General features: G+C 45.6%; 1 protein-coding gene across 2 annotated transcripts in view; it reads left to right on the plus strand.

Annotated features, from left to right (window-relative positions):
• THOC2 (THO complex subunit 2) overlaps positions 1 to 26,392 on the plus strand; it is a 900,323-nt gene that overhangs the window by 113,934 nt on the left and 759,997 nt on the right. For both annotated transcript variants that reach the window (XM_069211944.1, XM_069211952.1), the window contains exons 4-8: positions 1,167 to 1,218; positions 2,024 to 2,094; positions 3,664 to 3,785; positions 10,103 to 10,236; positions 26,040 to 26,206. In XM_069211944.1, the coding sequence (XP_069068045.1) occupies positions 1,167 to 1,218; positions 2,024 to 2,094; positions 3,664 to 3,785; positions 10,103 to 10,236; positions 26,040 to 26,206 (546 nt within the window). The remainder of the gene's footprint in view (positions 1 to 1,166; positions 1,219 to 2,023; positions 2,095 to 3,663; positions 3,786 to 10,102; positions 10,237 to 26,039; positions 26,207 to 26,392) is intronic.

Genomic DNA, 26,392 nt, shown 5'->3' on the forward strand with positions numbered 1-26,392 from the left:
ATCAGGCAAAAAGTGGGGGGGTAACTGCAACAGGGAGCCATTTCTTTACAGGCAGCTACATGGTCTATGCCTCATACATTTACCAAACACTACTGTGTAGATGTACTAACGGCACAACAAGCCACAGTAGGCCAAGCGGTACTACGAACATTGTTTCAAACATCTTCAACTCCTACAGGCTGAACCACCACATTAGTCGCTGCAGATTCACATGCGCCCACCCGCCTCCCCGGGAGCCTGTAGCCGTTTAGAAGTTGATCTTGAACATCTGTATATTTGTAAATATATTACTTTAAACTACATTATGTACATTACTCCATTGCATGGGCACTATTACTAGCATACACAACTCCTACCTCACCCTCTGCGGGATAAAACAATCTAAGATGGAGTCGACGCCCATGCGCAATGGAGTCGAAATGGGAGGAGTCCCTCGGTCTCGTGACTCGAAAAGACTTCTTCGAAGAAAAACAACTTGTAACACTCCGAGCCCAACACCAGATGGCGGGATGTGAAAACATTGACAAAGCAATAGCTCTCTTATAGGTGAGACCTATTGGCGTTGCCAGTGCTTGTTTTTTTCTCTGGAGATAATGGAAGGCCGCGTTCTGGAGTCTTTGTTGGACAGTCGTACATTTAGGGCTAGTATTGTAGTGCTATGACATTTGCTTCTCGTCTATCAGGGGAAAGACGTTTCATGTTTGAAGGAAGAAAGATAGTCATAAGTTTAGAGCACTGGAAGCATTCGTTAATCGTAGTCCTGGTTTCATGTGTTGACACAGCAAGCGAGCCTCAAAACATGAATTATCCTTATTTGCATAAAGGGGAGCTTTGAGGCTGTAGATTTGTCTCTTCATCAGTTGTAAAAGGTGTTATGGTTACTTTAGAGTGTATTTCCTTATTAGTGCCACTTATTAACCTTTGAATGTATCATGTTGATTTTGTCGTAATAAACATGTTATTTGTTTAAAAAGAACCACGTTGTAGAGGTTAATTTGCTTAACCTTCTTTTGCAAGCACAGTAACTGTTCCCAAAGTGTCCAAAATGAAAATCAAATGTGTTCATCAATAGTAAATCAGAGCAATATCTCTAAATATGAACATATCTAGATTATGTATTTGTTTTTCTCTAGCACTCAATATCTTTTCCTGTTTCCCATATTTAGGAACTTCGGGATGACATGCCCTCAATTTTAGCAGATGTGTTCTGTATATTAGGTAATATACCCTTTTTATTGTCAAACTAATATATATATTTTTTAATTCTTTCAACCTAGATAACCATACTTATGTATCTTTTGTGCTCTTAACAAACAGCGTTCTTAGTCTGCAGCTTTACTTTGCTTTTTGATACTCTTGGTCTTCATTGTAACCTTGTGCACCTGCATAACCTTATGGTTCTGTTGGTCAGCGAGTTTCTGTACCTAAAACGGAGCATCTTTGAACACTTGCCCCTGTGAAATCATGTAGTTCTGCATATTTGTTCTTTTTCCTTAAGTGAACTCAGCAGTTGTGCGAATTTGCAGATGTTCCATCTTTTTTTGTTTAATCATCAGCGATATGTTTTGATTGTTAGACATCCGTAGTGTGCCTCATTTCTGAGTGAGGGTGGCTACTTCCTTCTCAACACAATCTACGAAGATCGTGGCCCAGGTCTTTCTAACCTACCCCTTTGCAATAAAATGTCCACGCAGTACAGATAATTGGGGGAACTCTTGTTTATTGTGCAGGACATATGACTTGGTTCATCTTAAATCTTCTAAAATTTAAAGGTGTAATGGAGCTTTTTAGGTTTGGGTGTAACATGCATCAGGGTCCTAAGGCAGGAAGGGAGAAAAAGCAAACCCCCTTTTTATTCATAATACTTCTAAAATATCAAACATGTGGAAAACATAGGTTAGTCCCCAGACCTGTACTTTGAATGTCCCTCACTTACCTAATGAGAGCATCACAGGTCACTCTTCTTTGAATAAGAAAATGCTCAATATGCTTTAAACAACTACACTTGTTGAATTTCTTACAGATATTGAGACCAGTTGTTTAGAAGAAAAAAGTAAACGAGATTACTTTACAGTCCTTGTGTCCTCTTGTCTGGTAAGTTGAATGCTTCATTGCAGTGTGACTTAAAAAATCTTTATTTTCTTAATTTATTTTTTGGCTTCTGCTGACTTACTGTGCAAGCAGTTAAAAAAACACAGTAAAACAAGGTATTGAGACACTTTAAGGTTCTGTAAGATCAACAACTGGGGAACTAAGTTACAAAAAATATAAACTACAATGTATTTAACAAGGTACCTTAAAGTGAGTCTGAGTGCAGTTACCAAAAGTGCTTCCTTTAAACACACTGTAAATGTGCAGTATTCAAATGAGAACCACTGTGAAAGCTTCACTGCTGACACAGAGGCAAGCATCATTGCTACTGGGCTCAGTGTCATCGTGCACCATGATGCAAGAATGCTGGCTTGTAGCGCTGTTCTAGGTTCTTATGTTGCACAGCATTTTGTCATCTAGTAATTGGGATTGGAAATAGATTTTGGTTTGTTAGCCACAGTGGGGAGATTTAATTAGTTTCTTGTCTCAATGGTCCTGAATTCCGATTTTAAATATTCTTGACCCTGTGATTGCATAGGGAAGCTGCTTACATGAAATGTTACTTATCCATTACATATTTCTGCTGTAAATTCATAAAGCAGCGTATTTGCTGCCTTTTTTAATGTCTTAGGTTCAATTTGTTGGGTAGAGATTAGGATCCTATCTCTGTATTAGCTGTGAAAATAAACTGACACTGCTAAATTCAGGTGACTGTATCAAATTACTTTGTACCAAGGCCATTGCCCAACTAACTCTATTTCCTAGTAAGAATCATTTAGAACCTTTTCATATTTGAGTTATTTAAAAAAGACAGGAATAACAATGCCTAAGGTATATGCTTAAAATGAGACCTCTTTCAGTAGGTATCTTGCTGTCCCTCATTTAATCACAAAAATCCTGTGTTTGAGAGTGATGTAAATACCTTTGATTTAGAAAACTAGTAAACCTGTTCATCTCGTCATATTACTAGTTGTGTGTTTTTATTTGAATCTTTATCAGGTTCTAGAACTTTCTGCCACACAAAATCCATTGATCCATGCATGACTTTGGAGACTGTCAGCTGTGACTTTGCTACCTTAAACATACTCCCCTCCTTTTCAACCCATGTATGTGTTTACATTTTTGCTGTCCTTCCTTGGAACTTTTCCCCTCTTTTGGGGAAAGGTAGTGTTCCTTTGAGGGTTGGCTGTGACCGAGAAATACAGTTGTTTAGCTAGGCAACCAACTACAGGTGTATAGGGTGTCCTTGCATGCCCCTTTAATTTTTCTCCTCCTTATTCTTCCTGCCTACTTGTGTCCCTGCATCTCTTCTGTGTTGTATTTCGCTCCATTGTGTTTTTGTCTGGTGTGGAGCACACAATGGGGGGGAGGGGGAACGGTGATGGTGATTCATCATAGTTCCATCCTGTCATGACCAACTCCAGTTGGAATTGCTGACGTTTAATTGACAACCTTGCAAGAATCATAGGGTGTTTAATGTGTTTTGAGGCATTTTGATTGCGGTGTTTTAAGACAGTGAATACTTGTATGTAATTCTGTTTGTATTAATTTTATGGCTCTTGTGTTATGCAGTGCTTGGTTTCTGATACAATCCTAAAGGAACGTCTGGATCCAGAAACATTGGAATCACTGGGACTTATCAAACAGTCCCAACAGTTCAATCAGAAATCTGTTAAAATCAAGACCAAACTCTTGTAAGTATACTTTCACTATGCTGGTGAATGGGTTTAACATTATATGCAAAAATAAGTCAAAAGGTATATGTTCAAAACAAGAGTCTTAACCATAGAAGGTGTCCATGGGAGTCATATAGAGTCACCTTTTGAGATATGGAATCGTCCATCTGGGACTTCTAAGTTGCATAGAATGTTTGTCATAAACAAGCAACATTCCTACTTATTCTTGTCCTACAAGCACATCTAGTTTGGGGGGAAATTGGGGGGGGGGGGGAGGGAATTAATGAGAAGCGTTTGGGTAGACTGACCTGTCAAAAAGAACAAAACACACACTCACACTCTTGAGGTCAAGGTCTCTAAGTTACTGACAACTGATCAGACATTTCACAAGAGGGAGCCAGTTGGTTATTCTACATTCCCATGACCTGTACCCTGGCTAGAAGTTTTGTCTGCGACCCCCATATATCCTGGTAACCAGGATATATGGGGGTCCTTTTTTATCATTATCACGTTAAGTGACCTTGAAATAAATGACTTGGGATCCGTGCTACATGAAACCAAACCTTCTCCTGTGTTTGAGTTAATAAACTATAATGTTGTCCATGCACAATAGCATCTCAGGCCCCTCAAAGGGTGCACATGGCAACTGATTTGCTTCTTAGTTTACTATTGACATTGTCACAGTGGGTGGGAGCATGTATGTTTCTTAATTAATGTTTGAAAAGTATGACTTTAAAAAAATGCTTCTCAATGTACTGATTTGTGTACCCTGATATAATCACACATAATCTGATGTACTAAGGTGAAATGGTTCTGCATGTTAATGAAGTACATTTTTGGAATTTTGAAGAGACAATCGTATTTTTTACACGTTTGCTCAAGGATGACTTTAAAAATGAGTGCCGGACACTCTAGTTATTTTATTTCTTTAACTTTAGCCAAATGCTTGTCCATTTAGTTAATATTATTTTGTGTTAGTGCGGAGTCAAGTAAACAGCATACAACACTTGAGCCATTTCTCAGTGTTGTATACAACAGGTGTTACTGTTACCAAATACGCTGGTGTCTACCTTTGACTGATAAGATAACTTATTCTTCCTAAATTTGTGACCTTCTGATCCTTGCAAATGTCTGTGACATTGTAACCTGTTCATGTTGCTGGTGATAGTTAATGGATCACACAAGATTATAACCGTGGCCTTTCAATTGGACTGGCCAGTAGTGACCACCCTTGTGTATAAGTCTGGATTACCAACAGCAGTGTCAGGAAAAAGCTTTCAGTGTGACGTGGCTACTAGAATACTGAAATGATTAAAATCCACAGGTTCTCTCTTGCACCATGGAAATAATATCTGCAGTATGTCCGCAAGTTTAGCATGAATTTTAACTATATATTCGGAATGCAACATTTGTCTCCAAATGTCGTGATATTCTATGGAATAATGATACAAAGTAGACTCCACCAAAGAAAGTTTTTTTAAAATAATTTTCTGAAAACAAAAAACCCTTAAAAATAATATTTTTTTAAATTTTAATTGTATGTGTTCGGTCCCTAAACATCCACCTAGGATATTTACCAAGTACTCTTGTATATAACTTTCCAAGGTGAAAAAATATTCTGACTTCCATGTAATACTAAATCATGCTTTGGAGTTACTGCCAGAATGCCAAGGATATCCACAGATTGCCAAAGGTGGCCACCAGTATATGCTACGACGATATGGTTGGCACCACATTGGCAGGAATATCCACAATATATTGACAAAACCAATAGTTTTTTTTATAGTACTGTGCAGCGTTGGCAAACAAAGCAGAAAAAAGGTTCTAAAGCAGCAGCTGCTGCCGGCTGCATCATTCTGGAGTTGCCTGCAGGCTAGATGGTGCATGCACGTGCTTTTGCAATGACTCTGGTACATTTTTGTTTGTTACTAATTTAAGATGGCAAACCCCACCTTGATTTTATATATATATATATATATATATATATATATATATATATATATATATATATATATATATATTTTTTTTAAATAGCCTTTTATTCATGTGAAAGCCGAGTGGCTTGCCAGAAAATGGAAGCTGCCTGACCCTGCGAACCCCCCCCCCCCCCCCTCCCCCAAAAAACAATATAATATATATTGTTGCAAGGGGTGGGGGAGCAACGTAGGAGTGGATAGGAGTTTGGGAAGCAACGGATAATGGGTGGAAATAGAGGAGCGAGTGGTATTGTGAGGTGCCTCAAAACACTTTTGTAGGAAGTTGGCTCTGTATGTGCTATTTCACAGTAAGGAATAGCATGCACAGAGTCCAAGGGTTCCCCTTAGAGGTAAAATAGTGGTAAAAAGAGATAATACTAATGCTCTATTTTGTGGTAGTGTGGTCGAGCAGTAGGCTTATCCAAGGAGTAGTGTTAAGCATTTGTTGTACATACACATAGACAATAAATGAGGTACACACACTCAGAGACAAATCCAGCCAATAGGTTTTTGTATAGAAAAATATATTTTCTTAGTTTATTTTAAGAACCACAGGTTCAAATTCTACATGTAATATCTCATTCGAAAGGTATTGCAGGTAAGTACTTTAGGAACTTCAAATCATCAAAATTGCATGTATACTTTTCAAGTTATTGACAAATAGCTGTTTTAAAAGTGGACACTTAGTGCAATTTTCACAGTTCCTAGGGGAGGTAAGTTTTTGTTAGTTTTACCAGGTAAGTAAGACACTTACAGGGTTCAGTTCTTGGTCCAAGGTAGCCCACCGTTGGGGGTTCAGAGCAACCCCAAAGTTACCACACCAGCAGCTCAGGGCCGGTCAGGTGCAGAGTTCAAAGTGGTGCCCAAAACACATAGGCTAGAATGGAGAGAAGGGGGTGCCCCGGTTCCGGTCTGCTTGCAGGTAAGTACCCACGTCTTCGGAGGGCAGACCAGGGGGGTTTTGTAGGGCACCGGGGGGGGACACAAGCCCACACAGAAATTTCACCCTCAGCAGCGCGGGGGCGGCCGGGTGCAGTGTAGAAACAGGCGTTGGGTTCGCAATGTTAGTCTATGAGAGATCTCGGGATCTCTTCAGCGCTGCAGGCAGGCAAGGGGGGGGTTCCTCGGGGAAACCTCCACTTGGGCAAGGGAGAGGGACTCCTGGGGGTCACTTCTCCAGTGAAAGTCCGGTCCTTCCGGTCCTGGGGGCTGCGGGTGCAGGGTCTCTCCCAGGCGTCGGGACTTAGGATTCAAAGAGTCGCGGTCAGGGGAAGCCTCGGGATTCCCTCTGCAGGCGGCGCTGTGGGGGCTCAGGGGGGACAGGTTTTGGTACTCACAGTATCAGAGTAGTCCTGGGGTCCCTCCTGAGGTGTTGGATCTCCACCAGCCGAGTCGGGGTCGCCGGGTGCAGTGTTGCAAGTCTCACGCTTCTTGCGGGGAGCTTGCAGGGTTCTTTCAAGGCTGCTGGAAACAAAGTTGCAGCCTTTCTTGGAGCAGGTCCGCTGTCCTCGGGAGTTTCTTGTCTTTTCGAAGCAGGGGCAGTCCTCAGAGGATGTCGAGGTCGCTGGTCCCTTTGGAAGGCGTCGCTGGAGCAGGATCTTTGGAAGGCAGGAGACAGGCCGGTGAGTTTCTGGAGCCAAGGCAGTTGTCGTCTTCTGGTCTTCCTCTGCAGGGGTTTTCAGCTAGGCAGTCCTTCTTCTTGTAGTTTGCAGGAATCTAATTTTCTAGGGTTCAGGGTAGCCCTTAAATACTAAATTTAAGGGCGTGTTTAGGTCTGGGGGGTTAGTAGCCAATGGCTACTAGCCCTGAGGGTGGGTACACCCTCTTTGTGCCTCCTCCCAAGGGGAGGGGGTCACAATCCTAACCCTATTGGGGGAATCCTCCATCTGCAAGATGGAGGATTTCTAAAAGTTAGTCACTTCAGCTCAGGACACCTTAGGGGCTGTCCTGACTGGCCAGTGACTCCTCCTTGTTGCTTTCTTTGTTCCCTCCAGCCTTGCCGCCAAAAGTGGGGGCCGTGGCCGGAGGGGGCGGGCAACTCCACTAAACTGGAGTGCCCTGCTGGGCTGTGACAAAGGGGTGAGCCTTTGAGGCTCACCGCCAGGTGTTACAGCTCCTGCCTGGGGGAGGTGTTAGCATCTCCACCCAGTGCAGGCTTTGTTACTGGCCTCAGAGTGACAAAGGCACTCTCCCCATGGGGCCAGCAACATGTCTCTAGTGTGGCAGGCTGCTGGAACTAGTCAGCCTACACAGACAGTCGGTTAAGTTTCAGGGGGCACCTCTAAGGTGCCCTCTGGGGTGTATTTTGCAATAAAATGTACACTGGCATCAGTGTGCATTTATTGTGCTGAGAAGTTTGATACCAAACTTCCCAGTTTTCAGTGTAGCCATTATGGTGCTGTGGAGTTCGTGTTTGACAAACTCCCAGACCATATACTCTTATGGCTACCCTGCACTTACAATGTCTAAGGTTTTGTTTAGACACTGTAGGGGTACCATGCTCATGCACTGGTACCCTCACCTATGGTATAGTGCACCCTGCCTTAGGGCTGTAAGGCCTGCTAGAGGGGTGTCTTACCTATACTGCATAGGCAGTGAGAGGCTGGCATGGCACCCTGAGGGGAGTGCCATGTCGACTTACTCGTTTTTGTCCTCACTAGCACACACAAGCTGGCAAGCAGTTTGTCTGTGCTGAGTGAGAGGTCTCCAGGGTGGCATAAGACATGCTGCAGCCCTTAGAGACCTTCCTTGGCATCAGGGCCCTTGGTACTAGAAGTACCAGTTACAAGGGACTTATCTGGATGCCAGGGTCTGCCAATTGTGGATACAAAAGTACAGGTTAGGGAAAGAACACTGGTGCTGGGGCCTGGTTAGCAGGCCTCAGCACACTTTCAATTGTAAACATAGCATCAGCAAAGGCAAAAAGTCAGGGGGCAACCATGCCAAGGAGGCATTTCCTTACAACTTTATTAAAATATGAAGCAGACCGGCAGCACAGGCAAGGTGTCGAGCAATCCCAAAACAGGGAAAAGGAATAAATATATTTATTTCAGCAGAACTGTGAGGGGTAGCATGGGAAGGTATTCGAAATAGCGAGAAAGCATGTGCACCTTCATAGAGAAAGTAAAAAAGTGGTTGCCTAAATGTGAGCAGTTAAAGTGTATAAGTCTGCCAATTTAAAGAATGGTAAAGAGGCTGCACTCCAGGTGAAAGACAAAATAAAATGAAGGCACTCCACTGACTAATATGTAAGCATGACTGTGACAAAGACCACCTATGGGGTAAGCAATGGGAGGGCTGTAAGCCCACTTTAAGTTTTTGGTTTGGTCCAACATAGGCTTTTGCCAACAGACAGCCAAAGGCTGTCTATTGGCAAGATTTAAAAGCGATCATAATTTGGCATGAGGTGGCCATCATTAAGCTGAGGATGACTATAAAGACTGTGATGGCATCAGTCATTGCCAGGGATACCCATAATGCAAGGGGTAGCTGTGATTAAACCAAGAATGCTTAAATATATTGAGGCTTCAGTATTATTGTAATCTCACCATTATGTTAGTAGTAGAAACCACTGTACCAGAGATTACACATTCATGTCTAGAGTGCTATGGGCCATCCCAGATCTGAGGAGTTATTACTAGAAATAAACTATCTTCCAAGGAGGTGTACCACATAAGAATCTTCTCTCTCACACTATTCGATGATGATTGTGCACTCATTCGGTGGCATGAGTGAACACCTCAACCTGTCACTCCACCCCCTACATGCATCTTTATGCCTATTGGCTGCTCTTGCACACTTCCATTCTGTATGCTATAGTTCTTTATTTTAGCCTCACTACCGCTGCTACAATTGACAATCTTCTTTCCTGGCTTTGTTCTGACACCGAAAGTGACTAAATCTGTAAGGCCTGCTTATTTTGTGTTGTGATTAGTCATCTTGCGGATCTTACACAGTCTGTCACAATGTTGGTGTGTGTGTCCCTGCCGTTGGTTTGCCTCACTGTCACTGTGAATGACTGAAATTAGTGTTGCTTGCTGTCTCTTGAAAAGTGCTTTAGAACTTCTGAAGTGCATAATAATCTATTTTCTGTAACCAACTTGATGGCAGCTCAGGAGGTATTGTTAGCTAGTGAACTGGAAGCTCATGAGCCCACCTGCTGGAGGCCCCTAATGTGTATCTATTTGTTAAACTTGCTCTGTTGGCTTTTCTACAGCCTTCGCTTACAAGTGCTGTCATTATTTAGTTTATTTAGACCAGTGAGTGGCAAATAGAATGAAGTAAGTTTTTGTCTTTTGCCTATTCTTTATAGTGGCAGCTACTGAAGTTCTAAACTGAACCATTTTTTCCATATTGCAGTTATAAGCAACAGAAGTTCAATTTGTTAAGAGAAGAAAATGAAGGATATGGAAAGCTGATTGCTGAACTTGGCCAGGATATATCTGGAAGTATAACTAGTCTACCAGTGCTTGAAAATATTAAGTCTTTGATAGGTAAGACCAATCTCAAGTAGAGGTAATTTTCAATATTGATTTTGTGAATTGTAGCAACCTTGCAATTTTTTTTTCTCCACAATTTATATTAAGTTGGCTTTGATCTATAATATGAATGTGTGATATTTCTGTTAAGTGTCACTGTCTTGCATAGTGCAAGTAATCATCTAATTTGCTTTCTTGATGAGTGAGAATATTTGAGAAAAAGCGATTCCTCTTGTCTCTGCAGGTTAGATTCTAAATAGCAACCTACTTTATAGCTCATTTGAGAAAGTTATAATAAATGTTCGAAATTCACTGACGACTTTATTGAAAACTAGAAAGTAAGACATGTTTATCCTGGGTTTTCCTCTTTCTCAAATGGTTGGAAATACTGGCACTGGTGTCAAGACCAGTGACTCTTTTGCTAGAAGAATGCTGCCACTTTAAACCATGTTACTTTTTCTTCACTGGCCTACTGTGAGCTTAGTTTCTGTCTTGTGTGAAGCCTGTACCAGATGGTAGGTTGGGCGGAGTATTTTTCTTCACATTTGGATGGCTGACCTGGAAGGATTTGCGTGGGATTGGAAGACAAAAGGAATCTTTAAATATTGGAGCAGAACCCTTCTGTATTGAATTTTGAGCTTAATAGAAATAACATCCTACCCAGGATTCAGAGGTACATTTGGATCCCCTTTAAAAGGCGCCTACCTGTGCCAAGAAACTGCCCTAACAAGTCTGCATGCTGTGGATCTGATACGATTTAGAGACTTAAGTTTGCCGCTTCTCAGTGTGATGGACGTTACAAAATTTTAGTGTTTGCATCAATAATTTTCATCCCTGGAGAGGCTTAAGTAATAGTAGATGTACATCCGTCTCTCTATAGCTGCCATCTCTAGCAGTATCCTTCAGTTGTAAGCAGAGAACATCATGAGACTACAGCTTCCAGCTAGCCTCCAAAACAGTAATGCTCAATAGGAGTTTAGAGAGGCTGAGGTTTGGAAGGGAAAGACCTTCTCCTTTTTAATTCTCCATTATCTTGAACTGAAAAATCAACTTCTTGACAGTTCTAGGTTTAAATCTGTTTCTTTGCTAAAGATATAACCATTGCCTGACAAACAACCACCTAACAAGTAGACCCAGCTTTATGCATACTGTACAACAAGCACCAAACCATCATTGAGTCGAAGTTATGGTATTTTCTAGCCCTAGCTTAAAATCAACTTATTTCACCACAAAAAGTCAAAATGAGCCATTAAGAGGAACTGTAATGTGGAGAGAAGGCCTACACTGAGAAATACATGAGTTCTCCAGCACTGTATCTTTTATAAATTGACTAACTTGAATGTTTGTCTGTTGTCCAGCTGGCAATCCCATGTTAAGTTTCAAAAATGTAATATCTCCAAACGGAGACCTGAGAGGCCTGCAAACAGTTTCACTTGAGTAACCAAACCACTTCAAAGAGAGAGGCCCAAATTGTCAAACACAAAACCTGCCAGCACTTGAACTCCAACTTGCCAAAGGGTCACAGTACCTCCAATTTCCTTTTGCACACCATGTGAAAGTGAGTACCATCAGAACGCTGATCTACCTTCCACAAAGTGATTTACTCAGTTCCCTCTGGATTTTCAGCACTTCTGGCACTTTTCATTTGGAAACTGCATCCTTTAGACTTAGATTTCTGTGATATAATTTGCTTAACTATTGAGCATTGGGGAATCACCAAATAAAAAGTGCTGTCTGTGGCAGATCTGTGCAAGGAGTGCATTTATTGCAACTGCCCTCATTAGAGGGCCAAACACTGAGTTTTGAAGGATGTTCTCTGCAAAAATCCCAAATAATTGTGAAAGTAATCTTTTGATATTCTCTAAAAGACAATCAGGGCTGTTGACCCACCATCTTCAGAGGAATAGTCCCATTATTCTTCTGCTGCTGTAAAGTATAAAGAAATTACCTGTCCTTGATCCAGGTGACCTAAAGTGAGGATGGCTGCTGAGGACATATCATCTTCATCTTGGGACCCTCACATAAAATCTTAAAATGTTTTGCAAGAAGATGGACAGGCCAGTGCAGACCAAGTGCCTGCTGCATAGTCAGACTACGCCATTGACAACCTGTGCAATTTAAGTTAGTGTTGCTCCTCAGCAGATGGATCTAACAGCCACTGCTAGACAAGATGTTTCATGTGAAACTGCAACTTCATTTCTGGTTAAGCCTTGAAGTCTTGAGTCTGGAGACCACTGTAGGAATCTGGCCTGGTGTGTGGTGAGCACCTACGGTGTTATCATCTTATACCAGGTCCGGGCATCCCCTACTAGTGAAGTGTAGGCAGTGTCTCTAAGAAGCCAGGGCTCTCTAGAGGTAGCTGTGGACAAGCAGCCAAGACTTATCTAGGAGACATGCAAAGCGTATGCAATACCACTATAGTCACACAGCACTGATCACACATACAAGAACCCACAATGTTGCAAAAATAAAGGTAGTTGATTATATAGTAACACAAATACTAGAATACTGAATAGGCATTCCCACAACTGGAGGTAAGTAAAGGCACTATTATATACACTTTAACAATCAGTAAATAGCATAGAAAGCAATAAGCATTGGCAAAAGCAGTAGTAAATAGTGAGGGCCCTAGGGGAGGGTGAAGCCATATACTAAAAAAGTGGAATGTGAAAGGCAGTCCCCCACTCAAGGTAGTGGTATCAGTAGAAGTGAGCTGGAGGAACTAGAAACTCTAACAGTTGAGTACTAGAGTGACCCACAGCGACCATGATAGCAGTGGGTAAGTACCTGGTGTAGGAAGTTGGCTCTGTATGTGCTATTTCAAAGTAAGGAATAGCATGCACAGAGTCCAAGGGTTCCCCTTAGAGGTAAAATAGTGGTAGAAATAGATAATACTAATGCTCTATTTTGTGGTAGTGTGGTCGAGCAGTAGGCTTATCCAAGGAGTAGTGTTAAGCATCTGTTGTACATACACATAGACAATAAATGAGGTACACACACTCAGAGACAAATCCAGCCAATAGGTTTTGTTATAGAAAAATATCTTTTCTTAGTTTATTTTAAGAACCACAGGTTCAAATTTAACATGTAATATCTTGTTTGAAAGGTATTGCAGGTAAGTACATTAGGAACTTTGAATCATTTCAATTGCATGTATACTTTTCAAGTTATTCACAAATAGCTATTTCAAAAGTGGACACTTAGTGCAATTTTCACAGTTCCTGGGGGAGGTAAGTTTTTGTTAGGTTTACCAGGTAAGTAAGACACTTACAGGGTTCAGTTCTTGGTCCAAGGTAGCCCACCGTTGGGGGTTCAGAGCAACCCCAAAGTCACCACACCAGCAGCTCAGGGCCGGTCAGGTGCAGAGTTCAAAGTGGTGCCCAAAACGCATAGGCTAGAATGGAGAGAAGGGGGTGCCCCGGTTCCGGTCTGCTTGCAGGTAAGTACCCGCGTCTTCGGAGGGCAGACCAGGGGGGTTTTGTAGGGCACCGGGGGGGACACAAGCCCACACAGAAATTTCACCCTCAGCGGCGCGGGGGCGGCCGGGTGCAGTGTAGAAACAAGCGTCGGGTTCGCAATGTTAGTCTATGAGAGATCTCGGGATCTCTTCAGCGCTGCAGGCAGGCAAGGGGGGGGTTCCTCGGGGAAACCTCCACTTGGACAAGGGAGAGGGACTCCTGGGGGTCACTTCTCCAGTGAAAGTCCGGTCCTTCAGGTCCTGGGGGCTGCGGGTGCAGGGTCTCTCCCAGGCGTCGGGACTTTAGGTTCAAAGAGTCGCGGTCAGGGGAAGCCTCGGGATTCCCTCTGCAGGCGGCGCTGTGGGGGCTCAGGGGGGACAGGTTTTGGTACTCACAGTATCAGAGTAGTCCTGGGGTCCCTCCTGAGGTGTCGGATCTCCACCAGCCGAGTCGGGGTCGCCGGGTGCAGTGTTGCAAGTCTCACGCTTCTTGCGGGGAGCTTGCAGGGTTCTTTAAAGCTGCTGGAAACAAAGTTGCAGCTTTTCTTGGAGCAGGTCCGCTGTCCTCGGGAGTTTCTTGTCTTTTCGAAGCAGGGGCAGTCCTCAGAGGATGTCGAGGTCGCTGGTCCCTTTGGAAGGCGTCGCTGGAGCAGGATCTTTGGAAGGCAGGAGACAGGCCGGTGAGTTTCTGGAGCCAAGGCAGTTGTCGTCTTCTGGTCTTCCGCTGCAGGGGTTTTCAGCTAGGCAGTCCTTCTTCTTGTAGTTGCAGGAATCTAATTTTCTAGGGTTCAGGGTAGCCCTTAAATACTAAATTTAAGGGCGTGTTTAGGTCTGGGGGGTTAGTAGCCAATGGCCACTAGCCCTGAGGGTGGGTACACCCTCTTTGTGCCTCCTCCCAAGGGGAGGGGGTCACAATCCTAACCCTATTGGGGGAATCCTCCATCTGCAAGATGGAGGATTTCTAAAAGTTAGAGTCACCTCAGCTCAGGACACCTTAGGGGCTGTCCTGACTGGCCAGTGACTCCTCCTTGTTATTCTCATTATTTTCTCCGGCCTTGCCGCCAAAAGTGGGGCCTGGCCGGAGGGGGCGGGCAACTCCACTAGCTGGAGTGTCCTGCTGGGTTGGCACAAAGGAGGTGAGCCTTTGAGGCTCACCGCCAGGTGTGACAATTCCTGCCTGGGAGAGGTGTTAGCATCTCCACCCAGTGCAGGCTTTGTTACTGGCCTCAGAGTGACAAAGGCACTCTCCCCATGGGGCCAGCAACATGTCTCGGTTTGTGGCAGGCTGCTAGAACTAGTCAGCCTACACAGATAGTCGGTTAAGTTTCAGGGGGCACCTCTAAGGTGCCCTCTGTGGTGTATTTTACAATAAAATGTACACTGGCATCAGTGTGCATTTATTGTGCTGAGAAGTTTGATACCAAACTTCCCAGTTTTCAGTGTAGCCATTATGGTGCTGTGGAGTTCGTGTTTGACAGACTCCCAGACCATATACTCTTATGGCTACCCTGCACTTACAATGTCTAAGGTTTTGTTTAGACACTGTAGGGGTACCATGCTCATGCACTGGTACCCTCACCTATGGTATAGTGCACCCTGCCTTAGGGCTGTAAGGCCTGCTAGAGGGGTGTCTTACCTATATTGCATAGGCAGTGAGAGGCTGGCATGGCACCCTGAGGGGAGTGCCATGTCGACTTACTCGTTTTGTCCTCACTAGCACACACAAGCTGGTAAGCAGTGTGTCTGTGCTGAGTGAGAGGTCTCCAGGGTGGCATAAGACATGCTGCAGCCCTTAGAGACCTTCCTTGGCATCAGGGCCCTTGGTACTAGAAGTACCAGTTACAAGGGACTTATCTGGATGCCAGGGTCTGCCAATTGTGGATACAAAAGTACAGGTTAGGGAAAGAACACTGGTGCTGGGGCCTGGTTAGCAGGCCTCAGCACACTTTCAATTGTAAACATAGCATCAGCAAAGGCAAAAAGTCAGGGGGCAACCATGCCAAGGAGGCATTTCCTTACACAACCCCCCCCCAAACGAAAGAGGATGAGACTAACCTTTCCCAAGAGAGTCTTCATTTTCTAAGTGGAAGAACCTGGAAAGGCCATCTGCATTGGCATGGGCAGTCCCAGGTCTGTGTTCCACTATAAAGTCCATTCCCTGTAGGGAGATGGACCACCTCAACAGTTTAGGATTTTCACCTTTCATTTGCATCAGCCATTTGAGAGGTCTGTGGTCAGTTTGAACTAGGAAGTGAGTCCCAAAGAGGTATGGTCTCAGCTTCTTCAGGGACCAGACCACAGCAAAGGCCTCCCTCTCAATGGCACTCCAACGCTGCTCCCTGGGGAGTAACCTCCTGCTAATGAAAGCAACAGGCTGGTCAAGGCCATCATCATTTGTTTGGGACAAAACTGCCCCTATCCCATGTTCAGAGGCATCAGTCTGCACAATGAACTGCTTAGAATAATCTGGAGCTTTGAGAACTGGTGCTGAGCACATTGCCTGTTTCAGGGTGTCAAAGGCCTGTTGGCAGTCCACAGTCCAGTTCACTTTCTTGGGCATTTTCTTGGAGGTGAGCTCAGTGAGGGCTGTCACAATGGATCCATATCCCTTCACAAACCTCCGGTAGTACCCAGTCAAGCCAAGGAATGCCCTGACTTGAGTCTGGGTTTTTGGAGCTACCCAGTCCAGAATAGTCTGGATCTTGGGTTGGAGTGGCTGAACTTGGCCTCCACCTACAAGGTGTCCCAAGTAAACCACAGTTCCCTGCCCTATCTGGCATTTGGATGCCTTGATAGAGAGGCCTGCAGATTGCAGAGCCTTCAAAACCTTCCTCAGGTGGACCAGGTGATCCCGCCAGGTGGAGCTAAAGACAGCAATATCATCAAGATAAGCTGTGCTAAAGGACTCCAAGCCAGCAAGGACTTGATTCACCAACCTTTGGAAGGTGGTAGGGGCATTCTTTAAACCAAAGGGCATAACAGTAAACTGATAATGCCCATCAGGTGTGGAGAATGCTGTCTTTTCTTTTGCTCCAGGTGCCATTTTTATTTGCCAGTACCCTGCTGTTAAGTCAAAGGTACTTAGAAATTTGGCAGCACCTAATTTATCAATGAGCTCATCAGCTCTTGGAATTGGATGAGCATCTGTCTTGGTGACAGAATTGAGCCCTCTGTAGTCCACACAAAACCTCATCTCTTTCTTTCCATCTGTGGTGTGAGGTTTGGGGACTAAGACCACTGGGCTAGCCCAGGGGCTGTCAGAGCGCTCAATGACTCCCAATTCCAGCATCTTGTGGACTTCCACCTTGATGCTTTCCTTAACATGGTCCGACTGTCTAAAGATTTTGTTCTTGACAGGCAGGCTGTCTCCTGTGTCCACATCATGGGTACACAGGTGTGTCTGACCAGGGGTTAAGGAGAAGAGTTCAGGAAACTGTTGTAGGACTCTCCTACAATCAGCTTGCTGTTGGCCAGAGAGGGTGTCTGAGTAGATCACTCCATCTACTGTACCATCTTTTGGGTCTGATGACAGAAGATCAGGGAGAGGTTCACTCTCTGCCTCCTGATCCTCATCGGTTACCATCAACAGATTGACATCAGCCTTGTCGTGGAAGAGCTTAAGGCGGTTTACATGGATCACCCTTTTGGGGCTCCTGCTTGTGCCCAGGTCCACCAAGTAGGTGACCTGACTCTTCCTCTCTAGTACTGGGTAAGGGCCACTCCATTTGTCCTGGAGTGCCCTGGGAGCCACAGGCTCCAGAACCCAGACTTTCTGCCCTGGTTGGAACTCAACCAGTGCAGCCTTTTGGTCATACCAAAACTTCTGGAGCTGTTGGCTGGCCTCAAGGTTTTTGGTTGCCTTTTCCATGTACTCTGCCATTCTAGAGCGAAGGCCAAGTACATAGTCCACTATGTCCTGTTTAGGCTCATGGAGAGGTCTCTCCCAGCCTTCTTTAACAAGGGCAAGTGGTCCCCTTACAGGATGACCAAACAGAAGTTCAAAGGGTGAGAACCCTACTCCCTTCTGTGGTACCTCCCTGTAAGCGAAAAGCAGACATGGCAGGAGGACATCCCATCTCCTTTTGAGTTTTTCTGGGAGCCCCATGATCATGCCCTTTAATGTCTTGTTGAATCTCTCAACTAAGCCATTAGTTTGTGGATGGTATGGTGTAGTGAATTTATAAGTCACTCCACACTCATTCCACATGTGCTTTAGGTATGCTGACATGAAGTTGGTACCTCTGTCAGATACCACCTCCTTAGGGAAACCCACTCTGGTAAAGATACCAATGAGGGCCTTGGCTACTGCAGGGGCAGTAGTCGACCTAAGGGGAATAGCTTCAGGATACCTGGTAGCATGATCCACTACTACCAGGATATACATATTTCCTGAGGCTGTGGGAGGTTCCAGTGGACCAACTATGTCCACACCCACTCTTTCAAAGGGCACCCCCACCACTGGAAGTGGAATGAGGGGGGCCTTTGGATGCCCACCTGTCTTACCACTGGCTTGACAGGTGGGGCAGGAGAGGCAAAACTCCTTAACCATGTTGGACATATTGGGCCAGTAGAAGTGGTTGACTAACCTCTCCCACGTCTTGGTTTGTCCCAAATGTCCAGCAAGGGGAATGTCATGGGCCAATGTTAGGATGAACTCTCTGAACAGCTGAGGCACTACCACTCTCCTAGTGGCACCAGGTTTGGGGTCTCTGGCCTCAGTGTACAGGAGCCCATCTTCCCAATAGACCCTATGTGTTCCATTTTTCTTGCCTTTGGACTCTTCAGCAGCTTGCTGCCTAAGGCCTTCAAGAGAGGGACAGGTTTCTTGTCCCTTACACAGCTCCTCCCTTGAGGGTCCCCCTGGGCCTAAGAGTTCAACCTGATAAGGTTCAAGCTCCAAAGGCTCAGTTCCCTCAGAGGGCAGAACTTCTTCCTGAGAAGAGAGGTTCTCTTTTTCTGACTGTGTTGCAGTTGGTTTCCCAACTGACTTTCCTTTTCTCTTGGTAGGCTGGGCCATTTTTCCAGACTCCAGCTCTACTTGTTCACCCTGTGCCTTGCATTGTGCTCTTGTTTTCACACACACCAGTTCAGGGATACCCAGCATTGCTGCATGGGTTTTTAGTTCTACCTCAGCCCATGCTGAGGACTCCAGGTCATTTCCAAGCAGACAGTCCACTGGGATATTTGAGGAGACCACCACCTGTTTCAGGCCATTGACCCCTCCCCATTCTAAAGTAACCATTGCCATGGGATGTACTTTTCTCTGATTGTCAGCGTTGGTGACTGTGTAAGTTTTTCCAGTCAGGTATTGGCCAGGGGAAACCAGTTTCTCTGTCACCATGGTGACACTGGCACCTGTATCCCTCAGGCCCTCTATTCTAGTCCCATTAATTAAGAGTTGCTGTCTGTATTTTTGCATGTTAGGCGGCCAGACAGCTAGTGTGGCTAAATCCACCCCACCCTCAGAAACTAGAGTAGCTTCAGTGTGGACCCTGATTTGCTCTGGGCACACTGTTGATCCCACTTGGAGACTAGCCATACCAGTGTTACCTGGATGGGAGTTTGGAGTGGAACCTTTCTTGGGACAGGCCTTGTCTCCAGTTTGGTGTCCATGCTGTTTACAGCTATGACACCAGGCCTTTTTGGGATCAAAGTTTTTACCCTTGTACCCATTGTTTTGTGAAGAGGCTCTGGGCCCACCCTCCTGTGCAGGTTTTTGGGGGCCTGTAGAAGACTCTTTACTATTTTTAGTTTTGGTTGTCTCATCACCCTTCTGCTGGGGAGTCTTTGTGACCCCTTTCTTTTGGTCACCCCCTGTTGAAGTCTTGGACACCCTTGTCTTGACCCAATGGTCCGCCTTCTTTCCCAATTCTTGGGGAGAAATTGGTCCTAGGTCTACCAGATGCTGATGCAGTTTATCATTGAAACAATTACTTAACAGGTGTTCTTTCACAAATAAATTGTACAGCCCATCATAATTACTTACACCACTGCCTTGAATCCAACCATCTAGTGTTTTCACTGAGTAGTCAACAAAGTCAACCCAGGTCTGGCTCGAGGATTTTTGAGCCCCCCTGAACCTAATCCTGTACTCCTCAGTGGAGAATCCAAAGCCCTCAATCAGGGTACCCTTCATGAGGTCATAAGATTCTGCATCTTGTCCAGAGAGTGTGAGGAGTCTATCCCTACACTTTCCTGTGAACATTTCCCAAAGGAGAGCACCCCAGTGAGATCTGTTCACTTTTCTGGTTACACAAGCCCTCTCAAAAGCTGTGAACCATTTGGTGATGTCATCACCATCTTCATATTTAGTTACAATCCCTTTGGGGATTTTCAACATGTCAGGAGAATCTCTGACCCTATTTATGTTGCTGCCACCATTGATGGGTCCTAGGCCCATCTCTTGTCTTTCCCTCTCTATGGCTAGGATCTGTCTTTCCAAAGCCAATCTTTTGGCCATCCTGGCTAACTGGATGTCCTCTTCACTGGGGCTATCCTCAGTGATTTCAGAGTTGTTGGTCCCTCCTGTGAGGGAACCAGCATCTCTGACTATTATTTGTGGAGTCAGGGCTTGAGAAGCCCTGCTCTCCCTAAGTAGGACTGGAGGGGGGGAATTTCCCTCCAAGTCACTATCTTCATCCTCTGAGTTGCCATCCTCAGAGGGGTTGGCCTTTTCAAACTCTGCCAAAAGCTCCTGGAGCTGTACTTTGGTAGGTTTGGGGCCCATTGCTATTTTCTTTAGTTTACAGAGTGACCTTAGTTCTCTCATCTGTAGATGGAGGTAAGGTGTGGTGTCGAGTTCCACCACATTCACATCTGTGCTAGACATTATGCTTCTAAAAGTTGGAATACTTTTTAAGAAACTAAAACTGGTTCTAGAATCTAATTCAAACTTTTAACAACTTTTTAAACTCCAAAAGACAATGCTAAACAGGGACTTAACACACAAGGCCCTAGCAGGACTTTTAAGAATTTAGAAAACTTTTCAAATTGCAAAAATGAATTTCTAATGACAATTTTGGAATTTGTCGTGTGATCAGGTATTGGCTGCGTAGTCCAGCAAATGCAAAGTCTTGTACCCCACCGCTGATCCACCAATGTAGGAAGTTGGCTCTGTATGTGCTATTTCAAAGTAAGGAATAGCATGCACAGAGTCCAAGGGTTCCCCTTAGAGGTAAAATAGTGGTAGAAATAGATAATACTAATGCTCTATTTTGTGGTAGTGTGGTCGAGCAGTAGGCTTATCCAAGGAGTAGTGTTAAGCATCTGTTGTACATACACATAGACAATAAATGAGGTACACACACTCAGAGACAAATCCAGCCAATAGGTTTTGTTATAGAAAAATATCTTTTCTTAGTTTATTTTAAGAACCACAGGTTCAAATTTAACATGTAATATCTTGTTTGAAAGGTATTGCAGGTAAGTACATTAGGAACTTTGAATCATTTCAATTGCATGTATACTTTTCAAGTTATTCACAAATAGCTATTTCAAAAGTGGACACTTAGTGCAATTTTCACAGTTCCTGGGGGAGGTAAGTTTTTGTTAGGTTTACCAGGTAAGTAAGACACTTACAGGGTTCAGTTCTTGGTCCAAGGTAGCCCACCGTTGGGGGTTCAGAGCAACCCCAAAGTCACCACACCAGCAGCTCAGGGCCGGTCAGGTGCAGAGTTCAAAGTGGTGCCCAAAACACATAGGCTAGAATGGAGAGAAGGGGGTGCCCCGGTTCCGGTCTGCTTGCAGGTAAGTACCCGCGTCTTCGGAGGGCAGACCAGGGGGGTTTTGTAGGGCACCGGGGGGGACACAAGCCCACACAGAAATTTCACCCTCAGCGGCGCGGGGGCGGCCGGGTGCAGTGTAGAAACAAGCGTCGGGTTCGCAATGTTAGTCTATGAGAGATCTCGGGATCTCTTCAGCGCTGCAGGCAGGCAAGGGGGGGGTTCCTCGGGGAAACCTCCACTTGGACAAGGGAGAGGGACTCCTGGGGGTCACTTCTCCAGTGAAAGTCCGGTCCTTCAGGTCCTGGGGGCTGCGGGTGCAGGGTCTCTCCCAGGCGTCGGGACTTTAGGTTCAAAGAGTCGCGGTCAGGGGAAGCCTCGGGATTCCCTCTGCAGGCGGCGCTGTGGGGGCTCAGGGGGGACAGGTTTTGGTACTCACAGTATCAGAGTAGTCCTGGGGTCCCTCCTGAGGTGTCGGATCTCCACCAGCCGAGTCGGGGTCGCCGGGTGCAGTGTTGCAAGTCTCACGCTTCTTGCGGGGAGCTTGCAGGGTTCTTTAAAGCTGCTGGAAACAAAGTTGCAGCTTTTCTTGGAGCAGGTCCGCTGTCCTCGGGAGTTTCTTGTCTTTTCGAAGCAGGGGCAGTCCTCAGAGGATGTCGAGGTCGCTGGTCCCTTTGGAAGGCGTCGCTGGAGCAGGATCTTTGGAAGGCAGGAGACAGGCCGGTGAGTTTCTGGAGCCAAGGCAGTTGTCGTCTTCTGGTCTTCCGCTGCAGGGGTTTTCAGCTAGGCAGTCCTTCTTCTTGTAGTTGCAGGAATCTAATTTTCTAGGGTTCAGGGTAGCCCTTAAATACTAAATTTAAGGGCGTGTTTAGGTCTGGGGGGTTAGTAGCCAATGGCCACTAGCCCTGAGGGTGGGTACACCCTCTTTGTGCCTCCTCCCAAGGGGAGGGGGTCACAATCCTAACCCTATTGGGGGAATCCTCCATCTGCAAGATGGAGGATTTCTAAAAGTTAGAGTCACCTCAGCTCAGGACACCTTAGGGGCTGTCCTGACTGGCCAGTGACTCCTCCTTGTTATTCTCATTATTTTCTCCGGCCTTGCCGCCAAAAGTGGGGCCTGGCCGGAGGGGGCGGGCAACTCCACTAGCTGGAGTGTCCTGCTGGGTTGGCACAAAGGAGGTGAGCCTTTGAGGCTCACCGCCAGGTGTGACAATTCCTGCCTGGGAGAGGTGTTAGCATCTCCACCCAGTGCAGGCTTTGTTACTGGCCTCAGAGTGACAAAGGCACTCTCCCCATGGGGCCAGCAACATGTCTCGGTTTGTGGCAGGCTGCTAGAACTAGTCAGCCTACACAGATAGTCGGTTAAGTTTCAGGGGGCACCTCTAAGGTGCCCTCTGTGGTGTATTTTACAATAAAATGTACACTGGCATCAGTGTGCATTTATTGTGCTGAGAAGTTTGATACCAAACTTCCCAGTTTTCAGTGTAGCCATTATGGTGCTGTGGAGTTCGTGTTTGACAGACTCCCAGACCATATACTCTTATGGCTACCCTGCACTTACAATGTCTAAGGTTTTGTTTAGACACTGTAGGGGTACCATGCTCATGCACTGGTACCCTCACCTATGGTATAGTGCACCCTGCCTTAGGGCTGTAAGGCCTGCTAGAGGGGTGTCTTACCTATATTGCATAGGCAGTGAGAGGCTGGCATGGCACCCTGAGGGGAGTGCCATGTCGACTTACTCGTTTTGTCCTCACTAGCACACACAAGCTGGTAAGCAGTGTGTCTGTGCTGAGTGAGAGGTCTCCAGGGTGGCATAAGACATGCTGCAGCCCTTAGAGACCTTCCTTGGCATCAGGGCCCTTGGTACTAGAAGTACCAGTTACAAGGGACTTATCTGGATGCCAGGGTCTGCCAATTGTGGATACAAAAGTACAGGTTAGGGAAAGAACACTGGTGCTGGGGCCTGGTTAGCAGGCCTCAGCACACTTTCAATTGTAAACATAGCATCAGCAAAGGCAAAAAGTCAGGGGGCAACCATGCCAAGGAGGCATTTCCTTACACCTGGTTTTCCACAAAACCAACAGGAGGACTTTGGAAAAGGATTATGCAAGACCCAACCAAGACTAAAGAACACAAAGGTGGATTCTGACAGAAGAGGACCTACAGAGGAAGGGGACCAAGTCCAGTTTGAGTTGGAGTGTCCGGTTGTGGCAGGAGCAACTACCCACCCTTCTGTGGATGCAGGACCAGGTCAACGGTAGACGAAGAAGTTCAGCAGTGCAGCAGAAGAGGAGTTTCAATCGTGATGCAAGTGATGTCCCACGTCGGCGGTTGAGATGCAGTCGGTCAGTGGTACTGAAAAAAAACACCTACAGGCCTTTTCAAAGGCAAGGGATGGAGAAGAAGGTTGGCAAGGCTGAAGAGGACCAGCAAGGTCCAGAGGACTTGACACAAGGAGGGGAGTCTAAGGTGACCCTCAGCAGCTGAGAGAGCCACAAGAAGAGGAGGCAGCCCCCACAGGCAACCCACTGGCAGCAGGCACAGGAGTCGCAGTGAGGCCCACTCAGCACAGCTGAAGAGGAGCCCCACATCACTGGAACAGCAGGCTGGAGTGTGGAGGCCGGGGTACACTGAGCCGAAGATCCCTTGGAGGAGGAACAAACAAGCCTTGGTAGCTGCAAGAGTCGCGGTGCAGAGAGGTACTATCCTGCAAGTAGAGGCAAGGGCTTGCCGTCTCCCAAGTTGGACAGCTGGTAGAGAGGACCAAGGGGACCACTCCAGACCAGCACCTGTGATGCAGGATCCATGCAGCTCCGGAGGAGAGAAGATCCAAGCAGCCGGTCGTCGTTGCAGTTGATGCCTACAGATGAGGGAAAGAGACTCCTTCAGTTCAAGGGAAATTCATTCTTACTTCTTGTGCAGTTTGAAGACTCGCCATCTTCAGAGAATGCACAGTCGGGGAAATGTTGCAGTTGCTGGAAAGAGCGGTTGAAACAATGTTGCAAAGCGAAGTAATCGCTGGCGTTGCAGATTGTTGGTTCCTGGAGGGTCCAGTTGCAGTCCCATTGGCTAGAATATGAAGTAAACGATGCAGAGGAGTCCTGCTGGAATCTTGCAAGTCCAATCTGAGGACCCACACAAGAGGGAGACCCTAAATAGCCCAGGAAGGGGGCTTGGTCACATAGGGTTGACCACCTATCAGGAGGGGGCTGTAATGTTACCTGCCTGACCTAGCTACTCAGGTGCTCCAAAGGGCCTCTGCCCATCTTTGTTTTCAAGATGGCAGAATAAAGTGGCCACCTGGAGTGACCACCTCTGGGGTGGTGATTGACCGGCCATGCCGCCCAAGCCATGTAACATCTATTTTCAAGGGGAAAAGGTGTTCCCTCCCTCTTCCACAGAAAATCATTTGTTCTGCCTTCCCGTGCCTGAGCTGGTGGAGCAGCTGGAGGGCAGAAACCTGTCTGAGGGGTGGTAGCAGTACATGCAGCCTAGAAAATCCCAGGAGACCCAATGCTGTTGGTCCTCTAAGGAGCCCCCAGAGTGCATGTAATCATACAGCTAATGCTAGCAACAGTATTGGGGTATGATTCTGATATGTTTGATACCAAATATCAGCAGGCTTGGAGTTACCATTATATAGCTGGACACGGAGTCCAGTACACGGGTAAAATGGCTTCCCCCCACTTGTGAAGTAGAGTGCAATGGAACTGGAGTTTGCAGGAGCTCCTCTGCTCATGCAGGGGTGCCCTCACCCACAGGTACCTGCACCCTGCACTCTCCCCTAGGAGGGCCTACCAAAGGGGTGACGTACAGTGACCTGGTGCATGCACCTTTTTATGTAGGCTGCAATGGCAGGCCTGCAGACAAATTTTCCATGGGCGACACAAAACATGTTGCAGCCCATGGGGAACCACCGGGTGCCCTAACACACCTGGGTACCCAAGTACCATATACTAGGGACGTATGTGGGGGCACCAATATGCCAATTGTGGTGTGTGCTAAGACACAAGCAACCATATTTAGAGGGAGAGAGCAGTCACTGGGGTCCTGGTTAGCAGGATCTCAATGAACAGTCAAAACTCACTGACAGTAGGCAAAAAGTCAGGGTAACCATGCCAAAAAGAGGGTACTTTCCTACAAATACTGTGTGCATCAACTAAGCAAACAAAGTGCTGTGGTTACATTGTGGAGGTTCAGGCTCCTCCTCCTTCTCCTTCAACAAGCAAAGGAAGTGGTGTGGTCAGATCTTTAGGTCCAGTTGTACACAAGTAGGACTGTTTTTTTTACACTTTCCACCTTTCACAACTTGGTGAGACACTTCAAAAAGATTTTGCTATGACTGCCCAAGTCTCTACCTTGAGGTCTTTGGTGTTATCTTCTAATAGAGTTTTACTTTGCTTTTTAGTTCTGAAAGTGTCTTGCAAAAATGTAAGTTATATTATGGTAATGTGTACAAGATCAGGGTTGCTGCTTTGTTGAACATATCTTGTCTAATAAAGTTTCATTTTATCTATAGGTCTGTCTTTATACTGGTTATAATTAGAATTGCAGCGACTCTTTGTTGCTGCTTGCTTAACGGATTGATATCTAATTTTTTTAATCTAATTTTTTCAACTTTGTTCTCTTTCTGGTAGGATGTTTTAACTTGGATCCTAATAGAGTCTTGGATATTCTTCTAGAAGTATATGAATGCCGGCCAGATCTTGATGAATTCTTTGTACCACTACTTGAATCATACATGTCCATGTGTGAACCTCAAACTCTATGTCACATTCTTGGATTTAAATTCAAGTTCTATCAGGTAATGGTGAATTAATACGTACATTATACAAAGCTAATTCTGCCTCATGAAATCTTCATAAATAATAGAATTTGATGTGGCCAACGATCCTGAGAAACGTATTTTTCCATAAATGTTAACACCTTAAATGCTAGGCCTTTCCCATCCTCAGTGCTGAGTCATTTGTTTGGCTGTTTGGGGTAGTTT

The sequence above is a fragment of the Pleurodeles waltl genome, chromosome 2_1, assembly GCF_031143425.1.
Source record: "Pleurodeles waltl isolate 20211129_DDA chromosome 2_1, aPleWal1.hap1.20221129, whole genome shotgun sequence".
In the NCBI taxonomy this organism is placed as follows: domain Eukaryota; kingdom Metazoa; phylum Chordata; class Amphibia; order Caudata; family Salamandridae; genus Pleurodeles; species Pleurodeles waltl.